The 18,793-nt window shown below is 39.3% G+C and overlaps 1 protein-coding gene across 2 annotated transcripts in view; it reads left to right on the top strand.

Moving 5' to 3' along the window:
- The window catches only part of POU2F1 (POU class 2 homeobox 1), a 233,722-nt gene extending 230,581 nt beyond the window's left edge, over positions 1–3,141 (top strand). For both annotated transcript variants that reach the window (XM_051999028.1, XM_051999029.1), the window contains exon 16: positions 2,259–3,141. In XM_051999028.1, the coding sequence (XP_051854988.1) occupies positions 2,259–2,569 (311 nt within the window). In that variant the 3' untranslated portion in view covers positions 2,570–3,141. The remainder of the gene's footprint in view (positions 1–2,258) is intronic.
- The last annotated feature ends 15,652 nt before the right edge of the window (positions 3,142–18,793 follow it).

Genomic DNA, 18,793 nt, shown 5'->3' with positions numbered 1-18,793 from the left:
TATAACAACTCATCTGAAAAAGATCTGCAGGCTTTAGTGGCACTCAAGTGAACCATCTGGCAGCCAGAACAGTGAATTTCGTTCAAGCCTATCTAAAAAAGAGGCAGAGAAGTCGTGTTCACATTGTATTTGGCCTGTTCAGATAGAATTAGAATTCTGATTCCTTCCAAATAGAATTGGGTGTTTAGTTCTGGGTCCTTTGTTATAGGAGAGACTGATGAGCTAGATGGAGAGTTTCCATAGCAGGATATCCAGAGAATGAGAAAATGTAAGATCATGCTTCTCTTAGAATCGGTGAGGGGTGAGGAGTTACAGGTGGGCTCCTGAGAAGGAAAGAGCAGGCGGGCTGGCAGCTGAGTATTTGCCAAGCTTTCCTTTGGAGCAGCGGGGAACAGGCAGGAGGTGGAAGGAAGGCAAATTTCAGCTCATTATAGGAGAAAAGCGACAACTGGGGCTGTCCAGAGCAAAAAGACCTGAAGTACAATGAGTCTACAATGTATAGGACTTTTTGAAAACAAAATGTTAAGATTCTGGGCTCTGCTCTTAAAAGAATTTCCCCTAAAAATGTAAAGAGCCTGAAAGAGTCCGCTGGATTCATTTTGTGAGAGCTTTGTCTCCTTAGCAGAGGTCCTCAAACTTTTTAAAAAGGGGGCCCAGTTCACTGTCCCTCAGATTGTTGGAGGACCGGACTATAGTAAAAACAAAAACTTTGTTTTGTGGGCCTTTAAATAAAGAAACTTCATAGCCCTGGGTGAGGGGGATAAATGACCTCAGCTGCTGCATCTGGCCCACAGGCCATAGTTTGAGGACCCTTGCCTTAAAGCCTCCAAATAGTTGTTAACCACTGCTACAGTTGTTTTCCCTTGCCTGATGAGTTTCCTTGAAAGTGTATTTTGCTTCAAAAAAAATTTCTGAAATTCCTTGGATGACTCATCCTTCCATCCTTATGGCTCCATGGTAAGAGCACGTTGTCCAAACTCTGCTTTTTGCCTCCTTAAGGAGCATAGTCCATCCAAAAAGAAATTATTTCTTTAGCTGGTTGGCCCCCGGAAGTACCAGTCACATAAAATTTTAACAAACACTTCCCTAGCTCCTGCCCCATGCAGTTGTGCGGGGAGCCCAAGAAGAAAGAACACAGTCCTTTTCATCAGGGAGCCTATAATCTAGAAAAAGAAAGAGATAGTGATACCACAACAGTGTGCAATGGTTTCTGAGGAACACATTCAAGTGCTACAAAGCAAAGGGCATAAATTAACTGTGAAATCTTATGCAAAGATTTAATTGTTGGATTCAAAGAAAAATACTTAAGTAACAACACTAAATCACTCAGAGAAATGAGTTTTAGTTTTTCCTTTATTGTAATATGATTTGTGATCAAATTAGAGTTCTTCATTTTATAAAACTGGCGCTAACATTGTGATTAGTGAATTGGCCTTCAAATCTGGAGGTCTGGGTCCAGATCTCGACCAGACAATTTAATCAGAGGCAGATAGCAAACTATTTTATGCCAACAAGAAAAATGCAGACTTGCATTTTTCTTACCCTTTACATACAGTAAATTGTACCAACTTTTCTGAAACAGTTAAAAAAATTTTTTCTCATATCAGATTACAGGGAAGGACAGTGAAAAAAGGAATGGCCAGGTATACTGTGCAAAATTTTGATAGTGCTTTTCAGATTGCACTAACAATACATGTACACGTATCCTGGCTCCATCAACCAGTCAGAGCCTTTTTAAATTTTGGTCAGTTCACCTAGGGTTGCTTAGGTCACTAGTATTTCTTACAGCCAGTTAAGAAATGGTCTGATGTACTCTTTTCCTTTATAGAAAAAAGACAAAAATTATGCTATGCTTGAGAATATTTCATGTTCCTTCTAAGCAAATAGATTTTTCATTTAGTTGTGACTATTAGAACTGGTGAAAGCTTTCTGTAAAGTATTTTTCATCCTATAATATATGCTAAAACTCAGGAAGACAAAATAAGTGGTAAACCCTTGAAAGCTAGCTTCCAAGATTCTAAGGCTGGTGAGAAACACAACTATTAGATTGCTTAGAGTTTTCAGATTTGTAGAAGCAGTAGCTTCATTTGGGATTTATAAATATAATTTATTTTGCATGATAAAGTAATACACTCTAGCATAAGCAATCTTTAATTCTCTAGGCACAGGACATACAAAAAGAACTTTGGTAAATTAGCTTCCTTCTGCCTCTTCACATTGACTCTCATCTCTATCCATATGTGACTTTCATTCTTCAGCTCTTGCATCTGGTGGATCTCTTCCAATAACATCACTGGACGCAACTGGGAACCTGGTATTTGCCAATGCAGGAGGAACTCCAAACATCGTGACCGCCCCGCTGTTCCTGAATCCTCAGAACCTCTCTCTGCTCACCAGCAACCCAGTCAGCCTGGTCTCGGCGGCCGCAGCCTCCGCAGGGACCTCCGCACCAGTTGCCAGCCTTCACGCCACCTCCACCTCAGCTGAGTCCATCCAAAACTCTCTCTTCACTGTGGCCTCTGCTGGTGGGGCTGCTTCCACCACCACTACCGCCTCGAAGGCGCAGTGAGCGGGGCCGAGCGGGGCGCCACCAGCCTTCGTCACTGGGCGGGGTGGTTGGCCGCTGGCTGGGTTTGAAACTAAAAATAGGATTGGCTTCTTCTCACCGTGTGGCTGGGGACAAGGGAGAGAAGGAAAACAAAAACAGGAAGGATGGAAAGATGGGACAGACTTTTGCCTAATTTTGTAATAAACACTGTCTTTTCAGGATTGCTTCATGGATTGGAGAACTTTCTAACCAAAAATGTAAAAAAAAAAAAAAAAAAAACCACAAAAAAAAATTAAGTAAAAGGACTACTTATCATTTCCAGCAGTCATGATGACAAGTTAAGGTGGGTTATAAATTCCAACATAGGAAGGGGATTTCTTGTTTGTCTAAATATCTTTTTTCTTTTTTTAAAAAAAAATCATTTTTATGGGTCTGTTGTACAGGCCATTTATGTCATAACAAGGTGTTTATAATCGTATCAATTGTGTTGGGGGTTCCTTTCTTAACTGGTACAATTTAGGCAGGCCTGTATTACTGTATCTCCTTTATTATTATTATTATTATTGTTGTTGTTGTTGTTATTTTTATATCCATATATATCCATATGTATATATATGCATATGTATAGATGCATATATGTTTCTATATACATCTATACATATGCATATATATACATATATATATATATATATATATAGTTTGGACATGTTTATCTCTTGCTCCTGGATCCTTTTTCAGTGAGCTCCCATGCTGTGGGGAGAGGAGTATTGGGGGCAAGGGAAGAGTTTATGTTCTTCACTTTGGGGAATGTTCTTGCTGGTTTCCTCATCCTTGATGACTCTTACAGCGGTGCTAGAAAATCATTTTCTTTGGTCACTTATGCAAGAGGCTTGATGCAGAAGCTGAGGGAGGGCAGTGTGTGCAAATGCCCCACATCAGGCAGTGCCTTTAGAGCACTTTTGTGTGGGAAGAAATTCTTGCTGATCTGTAGCTCTCATTTGCTCCAAAACATTGAATAAGCTACCCTCAGACCCAGAGACCAGGGTGCACCTGTGCCCTATATTTGCATGGAAGACATGGATATGTTCTAAAGAGTAATGACTACTACAGACTCTGACTTGGTGGTTTTCCTCCATTCATATTTCATGAAGATATTATTTAAGTGGAGGATTCCTACATCACGATATTCAGGTTTCTTTCACCTAACTTGGCAAAGTACAAATCAACTTATCAAAATGGTGACAACCTTTCTCCCATGTAGTTTTTTTCTTTGAAGAAATTATATTGAATGGTTGTTCACAGATTTACTTTTTTTCTCCAGAGAGGGCTGATGAGAGGGGCTTGGAGAACATTTCCTTCCCACTAGACCTCTTCATCAAATGGCTTCTTTAATATCACTTGCCACCACCCTAATGGTACTCTTGACTAAAGGAGGCTTCAGGCTCTCTGGAACTGTATAACCTATGAAGGAGAGAACCGTGTCCTTTGAACAGATGCAGGGACTTTGCACACACCTGAAGGGTCTTTGTGGTTTGCTAGTGATCCTGCTGCTCAATAAATAGGGACAGCGATGGGCTTCTCTTCTTGGGCTGCAGGCAGCAGGCAGCTTCTGAAGTTGTTTTCAGGGTCATTTCTAGTCCATGTAAATGAGCCAGTTGAAAAGGAAAAGTTCATGAAGACGGATGAGGAGGGATAAGGGGTAATTCAGAGGCTAGATCTGTTGTTTTGTATTTCTTTTCTTTAATGCGCCATTAGAGTATCTGAACCAAAAAAAAAAGTCTGAAAAAAAAGACTGGATTGCTGCAATGCAGGTCACCCCAAGCTTGCCCCAACCCATTGGAGCTAAAGGTTTCCTTCCATTTTGTGTCTGTGTGTGCTTGCTTTTGTCTTGGGTGAGCCCAAGAATGCACTTTGGGGGGGGTGGGGTGCTAGGGGTTCAGAAAATGCTTGCACGCAGTTTTCTTTCAAATGACTTTTCAGTTTTACTTAGGTCCATAAGGGATCTAGGACTCTGTGTTTATTTGTATCTCTCTTTACCTGCGATCAAAAAACAAAAAAACAAAAACAATAATGCAGACACAAGTGTGCACTGTTATTTGTGATTCATGTATATGAAATTCACATGAACACTGAAGTGTCAGAAACCTTTCTCTCCTTTACTCCAATTCCTCTTCCTCTAACTTTTTACTATTTCCCAGAGTATTTAATTACAACCCTTAATTCCCTTCTTCTTCTCTCTCTTTTTCCCTCCCCAACAAAACCCTTCAAAACTAATGAACTGCAAGCAGGGAAATTAACAATTGTCCGTCCACCTTTTTAAGTGTGGTTTTTTTTATGGTTTTTTTTTTTTAACTAAGCTTGAACCAAAGTCAATTTTTTAGCAAGCTGCTGTACTAATGGACTAGTTTGTATAAGTGCAGTTCAAACACAGTGAGGAGATAGATGCTACTGACAATTTCTTTTTCATTTGTCCTTTATTAATTTTATATAAAAGTTGCTGCTTGTTTTTAATCTTTTTTTTTTTTTGTTGGTAATTTGTATGATCCTTGGGGCAAACTCTAACTTGATTTATAAATAGTTTTTTTAGTTTGGTGTGTAAATAGAATGGCAGCATGGTTACTAATTTTCCTCCTCTTCCTCCCATTATTCTTCCAATGTGGATAAATTTGATATTCTATTAAGATTTAACAGCTATGATTTTAGTCTGTGCAGATGTTTTTAGGGCTATGAATACTGTAGTTTCCCACAGTAATAATGGGGCCTCTCTTTTGAGAGTGGCAAAAATGAGGAGGGAAGGATTCAGGGAGGATGATGCCGAATACCTCACCATATTGGTTTAGAGGTTATGGCGTTAGATTTCCATAGTTGTTACCAAAGGAGATAAGTCCCCAGGGACTCAAGTCTAGTGAATTAAGGGCATAGAAAAAGTTATGGATTTTTTGCTTTGTATTTTAGTCTCAAAAAATACCCTTCTCCCAAATAAGATTCACCAATAGACTTTTATTATTGAAGGTAATGCTAAGCTTTAAGTAACTGATATGATGGTCTTTTCTCTCCTGCACTATCAGTGCCCTCTTTATTCTTGTTTGGGATAAAGGGATTGTGCTTTTTATTTAGGGAACCACTAATAACATAGGCCTTAAGCCAGCCTAAGAAATCTCTATGGTTTTAAAGGACTATATCATTGGCTACAAAGTAACTTTTGAAAAATTTCTTCCTCATTTGTTTCAACATGAGTTATGAGGGAGAGTAGTTTGATAAATAATATATCTAGAACACTAATATAGCTTGTTGGGTGTTTATTTTTAAATTCCATTTCCTTGTGTATTCACACATACATGCACACACATACATATATTTTCTCAATTTAAAAAAAATTAGCTGAATGGTTTAGGGTTTTTTTCATACCATGCTTTTTCATCAATTCTAGAAGTGTTTATTGAACTGAATGAACCATCCCCTAACCTACATGTAATATTATTATTATTATTATTTTTGCCTTTTATGGAAGTTCTAAAAGTTCAAATGAACTATCTGGGCAGGATAGATACCTCCTGGTATATTTGTCTATTTCCACTAGGAAAATGATGAGAATTAGCTTATTAATCAACTAAGTTATTCTTTCTCCCTTCCCTTACTACTTCCAAAACTTGTATTTGAACCTTCACTATTTGTCTACCACATCTTAAGCTTGTCTCTAGTTCTTAAATGCCTATATCCATCAATAGCCTTGGTTTCTATTTTCTATCAAAAGTAAAATTTGATCATGAATTTTGTTCACTTCCAGTGTCGGTCTAAAGTTATGACAAAAGGGCCTTAGTGTACACAAATGAAGCTTAATAGGACCAATGTTAAAGGTTGGAATATATAATTGCTATTTTAACTTAAACATAAATGTTGATCTTGAAATAGGCATGAGAAACTCAAAGACAGTACTATTATGAATGGATTTTAAGAATTTGGGGTACTGACATGGGTTGAAACTTAGAATAAATAGTATTTTTTCTTAACAAGTTAAAAAAAAAAAGACTGCTAAGAGCATGACTTCAGTTGTTGAGTCACTTTTTAAATGAAAAACGATTTCCTGTCCCCTCTAATGCCCGAGGGTGATTTAATATATATCTTCTAGTGAGAAAAAAATTCTTAATTATACAAATTCCCCTTCATCTACCATTGCTACCTGTTAGAATTTTTTCCCTTAAATTTGATCATAATTGTCAGAACATTTTGTTTAATTGAGCTTCTCCCACTTTTCATACTGTAGAACTGGAATAGATTTATTTAAATCATATCCTGTTACATCCTTTGAAACTATTTTTGGCTTCTTAAATACAGAGAAAATGAAACATGACAGAAAATTGCTACTTAGATCCATTTGCTCAGAATTAGAGTTGGGTTTTTGTTGTTGTTGTTTTGTATTTAGTGTTGCTTCCTAATATCCCTGAATATAATTAGTAGGAGTGTAAAAAAAGAAAAAAGTCAGAACCCAATTCAGCATAGAAAAGATAGGCCAAGTTATCAGCATTCATGCCCAGTGGAATTCTTTAAGTCTTCTCAGCACAGAACTGGGGGGAGGAGGGAGGACTGAGTTTAATAGAAAATATGTGGACCCTATAAACAGAGTAAATTTGGGTAGAATTTTAGAGGAAATATTTATGACTGATTTCAGGAAAGCAAATCTCTCAGGGTATATTTTTGGTTTTATGGAACAGAGATGGAAATTCTCATTATATAACATATAAATCCTTTGAATTCATAAAATTATTGTTAGATAATTTCATAAAATGCTTGGTTGTTTTGCTTTAGCTAAAGGATATAACCAAATGCCCAACATTCTGATAGTGGTTGGTAAAGCATGAAGTAGCTAACTCATTTGAGTTTTTGTTTAGCCAGTTGGATGAATCTTTCCAAATATTAGGTTTGGTATGCATAGCATTGATTTTTCTGCACAATACGTTAAGTCCCTGACACAAAGCACACACAGGTTTAGTTAGATTTCTTGATAACTTCCTTGGATTCATTGAGTGAACAAGCTATATAAGTAATGAGAAGAAAATTCAGTGCCATATACATGGCTCTTGAAATTTGGGATGATATGATGAGATTTGAGTTGGATGAAAAGAAGTCAGATTGATCACAATTGACCATTGTAATTGCTTGTACTTGGGATATTAGATAAGATACATGATGTACACAGAATAATATGTGAAACATGGAAAAGAACGAATGACCTCTTGATGGAATTTTTCTGGATAAAGGAAGTATTTGGGTAGTATTTCCAGTAAAAGTTCAGCTAATTGATTCCAAACTCTTTTTGAAAGTCACATGTTTTGAACAGCCTTTGTAATATTTAGATCACCACTTAGGGTGAAGTATACTTTGATCTGTACATTTTGACCTCAAAGTTAAACCTCATTAAAATGAAGTTTTAAGTGACTCTAAATATGCCACATTAACCTTCCATTTAGCCACTAAAGGTATAATGTAATGGTAGCTAAGGAATTTCATTATGCCACTCCTATGTTTGATTTTTTTTACTGACACATTTTCTGAAATTAAATTAATTCCATATGAAGAGCATTCATTTGCAGATTTCTCCTACTTGAACATTCCTCTAATTTTTCAGGGAAATGGTTGTGAGGAAAGGGGAGAAATTATGAAAGGTGTTTTGTTTTTTTTTAAAGTAATCATTCCTTTTTGGGACTGTAACTATAAAAGATTTTTAAAATAAAGCATATCACCTTTTTTGTTGTTAAAATTTTCTCACATACATAGAAAAGCTTCCTAAATTATTGCTTTGATTTCCAGACCTATGTAATTTTTCACTTAAAGGTCATTTTAATTGGTTTTTAATATGCTGTTCATTTATTATTCAGAATAGAGGCCATTTAACTGTCCATATAAACATAAACTATTAGAGATTTGCTTCTAAACTATCAGTTTCATAGTCATGAGATTCTATTAGTTGAATATTTCTAAATGAAAATTTCATTTACCTGATAGCAGTCCTCTCTGTGGGTCAAATCCACTTACTCACCTTTACCCCTAAAAGAATATATCTAAAATCTAAAATGTAATGTGCTCAAACCTAAGTGAAGAGTGTGTGTGTATACACACACACACACACACACACACACACACACACACACACATATACACAGACTGTGGCATCTTTAAAAATTGTTACTCCCAAGCACAGAATGATTTTTAACTGACAAATATTTTGTGTAAGATCATTTAGCATAATTGTAAAAATTGGGCTTCACTAATCAATGTTAAAAATAATTTAACAGCTTACTAAAAGTAATAAGTAATTAAACAAGTATAATTATGCATACTTACTTTTGGGGGGATATCTAAGAGGCAATGAGCCTCAGTCTGTGCTCTAGGAATATGTGTAGCCAGTTACTTATGCATTTTTAAAAAATCTAGACAAAATGATTCAAGATAATAGCGGGGAATCTAGGACTAAATTTCCCAGAACCGCAGGAAATTAATTCCATTTTAGGACTCAATACATAACATTAAAATTACCATTTAATCTGCTATTTAAAACTATCCATTTGCAAAACTTAAGAAACCATTACTGTAAACTTTCTTAAACTCGTAAGCCTAGTAGGCATCATTTCCATAGGATAAAAATAATACTGACAGATTTGTGGATCAGAGTTAAGGACAATTCCTCATCCATGTTAGTCTTACAGGACTAAAAAAAATTTTTCCCCAAAAGGAAAATCATAAGTGTGTAGGGATTGTTCATATTGTTGTTGTTTGTTGTTGTTTGATTAGGAAGGGGCTGGCAGGAATTACTGTCTGGGAAGGATGAACAGAAAAGCAGGTGAGGGGAAATCATTAGGAAAACAGAGGGTGCTATCAGGCTGTTCTGGTCTCTTGTGAACCACTAAGAATTTTCCCAAACTAATCCTTACTTTAGTAAATAGTTTAGGAAGATATCTGAAGAATTATATGGTGGGCCAATCAAAGCCCCTGTGAGAGTCAGTCTCTGAAATTTATGAATTTCAAGCTTTATTTCTCTCCTCCTGTCAGTTAAAAGTAAAAGGATCAAAAACACATAGGGAATTTGTCAAAAGGCAGGGAAAATTGATGAAGAGTTTAAAAAAGCTTAAAAAAAAAATGCTAAGGCATTTTGCAAACATTTCCTTCAGGTTCAGTCCTGTAAAACCTGGAGATAGATAGAACAGAAAAGAAGGAATTGTTCTTTACCATCCTTACTCTCACTATTCAGTCCTAACAGACATCTATCCTTTATCTAGATGAAGACACACAGAATTCCTATTTCCAATGTAAATTTGAGTGGGCATGGAATAAATCAATGATTGACTTAGTTGCAGACTTATGTTGGTCTGACTCCTTTTGTTAGGTAGAAGAGACCTCACTGGACTACTCTTGTGATTTCATCTAGAGGAATTTGGAAAGAGGCATTGCAATTATAAAGCTACTACATAAAGAGAAGAAAGGCTCTGCCGTTTCTTTGAGGGCTGATTTAGATCCAAATTGCTTTTTAATACAGGAACTGTCGTTTGCCTCTGCCTTTTCCTATTCAGACAGCATCTCATAGCTTTAATCCCTATATTTTTGGTCATCACTTGAAGCAGTTAGTTATCTTGGATGAATCTTCTTTGTATGATGTTGGATAGCTACTTGGAAAAATCCCTGATTTAAATGGCCTTGGGTTCCCTCTTCTCTCATTCTTTTATCCCTTTTCTCTACAAATAATAGTACTATAGGGCTGTGAGGATAATGCTTATGGGTAGCAGCTAGTTTCTGGCACCTTCATTAAATACCTCAGCATAGCTTAGCATTGTTGCAGAATTGATTTTAAATTGAAAAAAATCTGAAAAAGAAGAAATCAAACTTTATAAATAAATAGTGGAGATAATTCTAGCCATAGAATTTAGTTGAACTGATGTTTATTATGATTGATAAACATGATAATGCTGTATGTATTTTGGATCCTGTTTATAGGTTACAACTTTATAGGGTTGGGAGGGTAGGGGAAAGAAAGTTGATTATGTTCGAAGGAAAGTGTTGCTCATGATTTTTTTTTTCTGTCTTGCCAAAGGAAACTCACTCCTGTGATTGGAATTAGCTTGGTTTATCTGTGGCTTTAATCTGCAGCACAGCACATAGTAGGATGCAGGTTGATAGAGTGGCTTGCATGGGTTCAGAATCCTCAGAGGTACATACTCATTCATCTCTCCTTCCCTTTTGACTTTCTCCTTTCTTCCTGCCCCTCCAAATGAATCATTATCTCTGTAAGGATCGAAAACTTAGGCAACAGAGAATGAATGTATGAGTGAAGTGCGCGCGCACGCGCGTGTGTATGTGTGTGTGTGTGTGTGTGTACGCGCGCGCACATGGGTGTGGTTAGAAAATGGAAGGAAGAATGGGTATACTGTTTAATTTGAGGAAGGAAGTGGATGAAGGGTTGTATCTTAACTTAAATGGGAATCTGAAAGTAAAACAGATTCCTTTTATTCCTTTTTGTCTTGATATTGAATGTAGTGCTTGTAGAGCAGATAGGTGGAACATTTTTTTAAAACTATATTTCCTTTTCTAATAGCATTGTTACTTCTTTCTAGACCAAAAATACCAATGAAAACCCAAACTAAGAAGTAAACGCTAACCTGCATCACACCCTGAGTACACCTGGCCCGTGTACCCAAAGGAATCTAACAACTAGCTGTGAGATATCATCTTTAAGAGACATAGCTAGTTGGGCTGTCAGAGGAGTGGTTTTTATTGTGGCATTTTCTTGGCGTGAGGTGTAGGATACTTAGAGAAGGTATGATGCTTATTTGGGAAGATTTAAGGATCATTTCCATCCTCATTAAAGTGTACCTCAGCTGGGGTCCCTGAGTTATATATGTGCCTAGAAAGGCCAGGTTCTAGAGAAAAAATCCATCTTAACATGGTTGGAAAACAAAGGCTATTTTTCAGGATGGGCAGGTCAGGAAAGAAGGAAAAGCTGGACCTTAGAATGGCTTTGTTTCTATCTCTCTTCCTTAGCCCACCACTCTCCACCTTTTTTTCCCCTTAGGGTCACCTTACAAATTTCTCTTGGCTTTAGGGAAAAGTTTATTTTGGTTCAATTCTTTGGCCCTGTGAAGACAGACTGTCACAGGGGTGGTCTTAGGATTGCTGGTAAACTTGGTCATGGGAGAGAATCTTTTTTCTGATCTTTTTCTTCTTTCCCCGTCATCTGACACCTCATGAAATAAAAGCAGGACAACGTGTTTGAGTTCAGATAATATTCTTGCTCCATTTTATTAAAAAGGTAGCATGGAATGGTGAGGACTGCTGAAAACTAAAAGATTATTTTTCCACATAGCAATTTGCTTGGGGGGAGAAAGTTGTTCTTTATGGATAACTATTGGAATTGAGTAGTTAGTGAATCTGGTGTACTGTTGTGACATAGAAGAGGAGAGAGGGTAAAGAAATGTACTTACTCAACTCCACTAAATCTTCCATCAGAAAATGACCAGGTGATGCAATTTCCCTCAAAAGCTTTACTGATTCAAAGACCTACTGTTCTGACATGATGTAAAAGTGGTATTAATGTTGTGTGACTTTGCAGAGAACTAGCTAGGGCTGTAGATAGCTAATAGGGATTTTGAAGAAATGACTTCTCAAAGAGCACTTGAAACAAAAGATATGGAAAACCAGGTGTGCTTTATGCAAACAAATCTGAGGAAGCGAATGAAACTTACCTGGTGGCAAGTGGGGTAGAGTCGAAGATTCCTCTCCTTGGATCTGCCCACTGCCTACCAGGCCCCATCTCTCTTATTAAAACAGGAAGCTGTCAAAGGTTTCAAATCTCAGAGTGAACTTAAAGATGATTAAAATCTGCTGTAAAATCCCCCCCTCCCCAATTTTTTTTTTCTGTATCTACTTGCATGTATTTTTTAAGACCATCTTAGAAACAGTTGAGGGTTTCTTCAGCTCACTTTGCCGTGGCATTTAGAATCAAGCTCTTCGGTTGAATGTTACGCCATCAGAAACCAGACTATAGAGTGAACATCCCAGCCCTTTGGTCCCTTAAGGTGTCTTTCAGGTGGGGAAGGATAGAGCCAGGGATAGGCCATGATTAACGCTGCTTTCCTCCTCTTCCTGTCCCTTTCTGAGTAAAAAATTGAAGAGACAAAGGGAAGAAGGATGGACATCAAAAATTAAGGTGCCAGTGTTCATATGAAAAGGGCCATTTGTGTGAGCAATGAGGGCCTGTCACTGGGCACCTTTTCTTGGAGGAGGAGGCAGGAGTAGAGTGGACCTTACCGACCTAGTTGGATGTAGGGTAGCCAGCGGAGCAGGTGTCAGGGCCGTGCGCCGGCTGTTAGGTGGCCAGTCCCCACCTTCACCATCAACATCAGCTCCACCTGAGTGGAAGACAGGTCAAGGGGCCCCACTGTGCCCTGCTTCTAGGAGAAGGCCCCCCAGCACTGACGGCCTGTAGCCAGTCCCCTTTCCTTCGTCTGTGGTAGTGGCCGAGGACCCGTGGGGGGGCCGTGTCTCCGCCTGGCACAGAAGCTCTCGTATACCTCATTTCTAACTCGTGACTGAGTAACTAGCTTTAAGGTTCTCTGATCCCCACAGAGGTGCCCAGGACAGCCTCCCTCACCCCGAGTTCTGCAGAGCTCCGGCCTATAGCATCATGTCACCCAAAGCCTGGGCTGGGAGTCCCAAGAGCCTGCGAATGTCACTGCTTCAAAGCTACTGCAAACTGAGGGCAAATTGCAATCCGGTACCCTTCCCTTGGTGCCCCGGGGTCTCCTCAGCCCTGGGCTGGCCTTTGACATCCACCTCCCTCCCTCCCACCCCGCTTAGAGGGCTGACGAGCCATCGGTGTCTCCGCCGCCGCCGCCCCTCCATCCCGCCGGTCCTGAGTAGAGGATCCATGCCTTTTCCCTTTGGGCTGGGGTTGCCCCCTGCCCCGGGAGGCCTCAGGGGTCCACGAAAGGACATCAAAGACTCCTCCCAGCTGACTGCTGCATACGCATTCCACTTTCTTTTCTTTGACATGACCAAAAAAAATCCAAATATTTAATTTTATTATTATTATTAATATTATTATTATTATTATTATTTGACAATCTTCTATCCAGCGGGCGGTCTAGAAGCTGCATCCTCGGTCCTTTCACCTTTTCTTTGAATGTACGTGTGTCGTGTCCCGTCCCCCACATTGGAGAGAAAAGCTTTGCCAGGTCGTGATACTGCTGCTATACGCCAGGGGAGGGTGGTTTCTTTGTTTTGTTTTGTTCTTTTAAAAATTTCCAGCCAAAACCAAAGATTTCTTAATGATTGTATAAACTCAAAACAAACAAACCAAAGAAAAGGGGAGTCTTCAGCGCTGTTCCGACCTGGGATGCGGTCTGGCACTCGCGGGAGCTGGGCAGGAAGAAGGCCGGGGGGCTCCCGGCCGCCTCAGAGAAAAAGCAGACAGCAAAAAATCCTTTCCACAGGCTAAGGTAGCTCAGCAGGTGTCCAGGGCGAAGGGGACCCAGAGCCGGCCAGCCGGCTTTCTGCTCCGGAGGGGAAGGGGCCGTTCCCGGCTTTCAAAACTAGATGAGGCCCGAGACAAGCTGCCCCCCACCAGGCGGGGTTCGGCCTCCGGGACGGGGGGGAGGGGGGAATGCTACGCAGCACGGGGAAGAGGCCGGGGTGCAGAGGAGGCTCAGCTGCCCCGCGGGGGGCCGATTCGGCGCCTCGGAGGGTCCCGTCCGGCCGTGGGGTTCGGGGGAGCGGCCGCCCTGTTTGTGAGAAATCACAGTGAAAGATGATCCAAACTCGTTTCTTTGGTTTTTTTCTCCCTCTCTCTTTTTTGCAGCCCTACTGTGCAACTATGCATTGTATTTCTCAACCTTTCGTGCTAGGTAGATGCCTGTGACTTTTTAACTTTGGGGGGTGGGGGGGTTGCAAATGAAGGAACTTTTTACATGGATCTTTTTAATCTCAGTTGGTTGGGGGTTGGGGGGGTGTTTGGTTCTAGGGTCATACAAGCTCTATCCCAAAGCAAAATCCAAATGTTAATAATATTAGCCTGATGCAGATACCAAAGATACTTTCTTTCCTGCAGAACCTTAGACTTGTGTATTAAGTACGATTACCCAGCACTTGCATTAGTCTAACCTCAGTAATTCCAAAGCTTAGATGTATATTTTGGTATATTTCTGGGATATTAAAAAAATTGTCGTTTAAAATTCTTGTTTGTTTCAGTGTAATGCTCTTAAAGTCATAGCATGGAAATAACTGAACTGTCCTATTCTTAGTAGTTTGAAATTATAGTATTTTTGTATGTTTTGGGTGTGTCTATGTATGTATTAACATAACAGTTTTCACTGCCTAGGTGTTCATAATAAAAAAAAGTAAAAACTATAAGTGTACATAATATTCAGTAATGAACTTCCACCAGACCATTGATTTGGATTACATTTTCACTGATTGCTCTTTCCCAGCTGGGATTTTTTTTTTTTTTTTTAAGAGACAGCAACCTTGCTTTTCTAAAAATGTTTCCTTTTTTTCTTCTTTTTTAAACAAAGATTGATTCAGGGGTGTTTTTCCACTGTTATAGATGGAGGGCCTCAAAGAGCCATAAGTGCTCTTGCCCCCCAGAGTTTTTTTGTTTTTATGTACTTTACTTTTAAAATGTGAGTTTGTGTTCCTCTTTGTGGAACTTGAGATGTGGTGTAAATGATTCTTCCCAAATTGTCCGATAGCTTTAACAAGGCAATGACAATTCCCGTTTTCAGTTTATTGGGAGTCCTCTTACATTTCTCCTTAGGTAAATTTGCAATCTAGGGGGCTATTGTATAGCCCCCTTTCCCAGACTGCCTCAGTCGGCCACTTTTCCCTCTGACAGAAATGCTATTAAGAGAATCAGCTAAATACTCAGAGACTTGGGTCTTGTTACCTGTACCTATATGAAACACATCGGTTTTGAAAACCCGGAACACACAAGGCCTGGTGTTTAGGAAATTAGCTGATATCTCCTGAGGCTGGGAGGTGATGGGGAATACTGGTGGTGCTTTTTCTTTAAAAGTACCCTTTGTGACCCCCCCCTCCTCTCACCCTCCTACCCCAGGGGCTGCCTACAGGGGACTGTGGGCTTGGAGAGATTGTGTAGATGACAGTGAATCAGAATGAAATGGTAGATTTTGTGTAGATGCATTTGTCTGCTGTAATTTTTTATATATATAAAACTTACTGTAATTGTACAGTTCATTTCTGTTGTAAACATCATTAAACCATTTTCCAAGTGTTTTAACATTGTATGAGTTCTTATAAGTTGTTGTTTTTGCCAGTATCTTTGAAACTTTATGGTAGCATGAGAGAGAAAGGGGAGGGGAGGAGACAGAAAGAGAGAGATGGGGGAGGGAGAGAGAAACAGAGAGAGAGACACACACAGAGAGGCAGGGACAGAGAGAAGTGGGGGGAGGGGGAGAGAGAGAGAATGAGAGAATGTTCCTTCCACAGTTTTAATCTGCGGAGTCCGAGGAGCACCAGAGATCACCACTCTCTAGCTGGGCACCAAGGCTGCCACACTCCCTAACCGTGCTCTTGATGAGATGAGCCACCAAGCTGAGTGACGGCCGCCCTTAGATCTGGGTGCTTTTTGTGATCAAACACAGGACCTCGATTGAACCTCCGAGAGAGGATCCCTCCAAGAGAGTCTTCAAAGTTCCCGTGTTTCCATCTATATTTTATTCAGAAGATTGGAGATTTGAGCTAACTCTTCTGAATTCATCACCACCTCCAGTATCATATGCTAACTGTGCAGTGTTCTCAGAGAAATTGTCAGAAATCTGAGTCTAGATTTTAATATCTTATTATTTAATGGGAGGACACAAATGATTTTGAAGGTTATTCTCTTCCCCATCTGATATATTACTTGATAAATTGAGAGGGAAAAATCCAGTCTTAACAATTAAAATTTAAATACCAAACTTGCCAAGGCCCTCCACAGATGAGTTATCTTCTTGATTGTCCCTTATCCCTTCATGTGCTGGGATGAAACTACCGAGCTGATGCCGTGTGAGTTTATATATTGGTCTATGGAGATCTCCACCAGTTATTTACTCAGATCTCTGACCTAAATTCTCTACCAAATCCCATCAGGTCCTCAATGTTTGAGGACACTCACTCCGGTATCACCCTCCAACCCCAAAGGACCCTTCTACGATGGCCCCAGGTAGCCGGCACGTCTCCATTCCCTGGCTAGAAAATTAATGCAATGACATGAGGACCCTCCGCTCCTCAGCCTATGACTCGGAGAGTGTCCCCTCTGCTCTGTTATCCTTTTTCTGTCATTTTCCATCTCTTTTCTTTTAGCCTGCCTCAAGACGCTAGCTGTGGAACCTTGAGCACCCCTCGGAATTTTTAATTTTCTCCTTTGTAAAATGGGGATGATAGCAAGCAACACTTATAAAATTTAGTATTAAGGAACAAATAAACACTATGCAAATCTTAAGGTGCTATATAAATTCAAACTACTTCTATTAACAGTACCCTCCATTTTTGTCCCAGTTTCATCTCACACTGTTTCCAACTTCAGGACATCTCAAGATGAGCTATTGTAGGCATCTCAATCCCAAAAGGTCCCAAACAAAACTCATTATCTCCCCCTCAAACCCCTCTCCTCTCCGTCTTCTCTATTACTCTCCAAGGTACCACCATTCTCCCCCCTTCCTCGGGCTGGGGACCGTTATGTTATCCTCCATTTGCTGCTCTTAGCCCACATGTTCAGCTGCCAAGTCTTAGGTTTCCAATCTTCGCAACATCTCCTGTATTAATCCGTTCTCTCAACTCATAAAGCCACTAGCCAGGTCTTCTCACTCCTCCAGCTTCTCCCCATCTCATCTTCTACTTAGCAGCCAAAGTGATTGGTCTGACCATGATCACCTCCATATTTCATGACCTCCAGTGGTTCCCCTTTACCTGCAACGTCAAACATAAAGTTCTCTTTTTGGCATCTAAAAGTCTGCATAACTTTCCAACAACGTTCCCCTTCACTGTCCTGCACATGGCGGATCCCATTTCCTGTCTCCATCCCTATGCATTGGCTACCTCTCTTCATGTTCTTCTCACCTCTATCCTTGGCTTCTTTCAAGGGTCAGGTCAGCTACTTCTGCAAGTAGTTGTTAAAATTCTGTAGAAAGCTTTTCACAGGCTTCCTTCCCTGCTCTCTGAAATTTCTCTCATCTACCTGGTCGTTTGTATGTTATGCCCATTAGATTAATATTTTATTTTCTTATTTATAAATTTTATATATATTTAAAAATCTATAGAAACAAATTCTTATTTATAAATAATTTGTTTAATATAAATTATGAGCACATTCACAACCAAACTTTAATCCTTACAAAGTACTTACTAGATGCTTTTTGATAGATTGATTTTTTTATTTATGGATAATTTTATTTATAAATAATTTGTCTGATATAAATTATGAACATATTCATAGCCAAACTTTGATCCTTAAAAAGTACTTAGTAAATGCTTTTTGATTGCTTTTTTATTTATAAATTTTTATAATTTGTTTAATACAAATTATGAGCATATTCATAGCCAAACTTTAATCCTTACAAAGTACTTACTAAAATACTTTTTGATTGATTGGTTTTGTACTTATAAATAATTTTATCTGTAAATAATTTATTTAATAAAAATTATGAGCATATTCATAGCCAAACTTTAATCCTTACTAAGTACTTACTAAATGCTTTTTGACTGATAGATTTTCCATGATTGGAACTGTCTAGAAGACCATGTCCAACCTTCCTAGTTTTCATCAATGCTAGTTGTTCCTTTCATCCCCTGGTCAGGAGGGATGCATCTAAATACTCTGATGCCATTGTTATTTTCCTTTGTCAACATCACTCACCTCTCCTCTTCCATCACTTGCCATCTGCTTCCTATTGGACACCTCAGGTATTCCACCTGTAATGACCCAGTTCAATTTGAGATTTCTTTTCCTTTTCATCACCAAACTCAACCCCTCCTCCCTTACCTGTGCTCACAGATGTGTGCTCAGGACGCATAAAAACCACTCTTCGCCCATCTTGGCCCCCCAGTTAATCAACCTCCCAAATTTCCATAATCTACATCTGGACCAAATTTTGGAGCTGGTCTGAATCATCTATTGTTGACGAGAACCACGTCCATCAGAACTGATCATTGTATAACCAGCTGTTGCCGTGTGATACGAGGTAATTTAAGAGCACAAGTGTT

Source organism: Antechinus flavipes, chromosome 4, assembly GCF_016432865.1.
Source record: "Antechinus flavipes isolate AdamAnt ecotype Samford, QLD, Australia chromosome 4, AdamAnt_v2, whole genome shotgun sequence".
Lineage (NCBI taxonomy): Eukaryota > Metazoa > Chordata > Mammalia > Dasyuromorphia > Dasyuridae > Antechinus > Antechinus flavipes.
The sequence above is the reverse complement of the archived record's forward strand: the minus strand, read 5'-3'. Positions and strand labels throughout refer to the sequence as shown.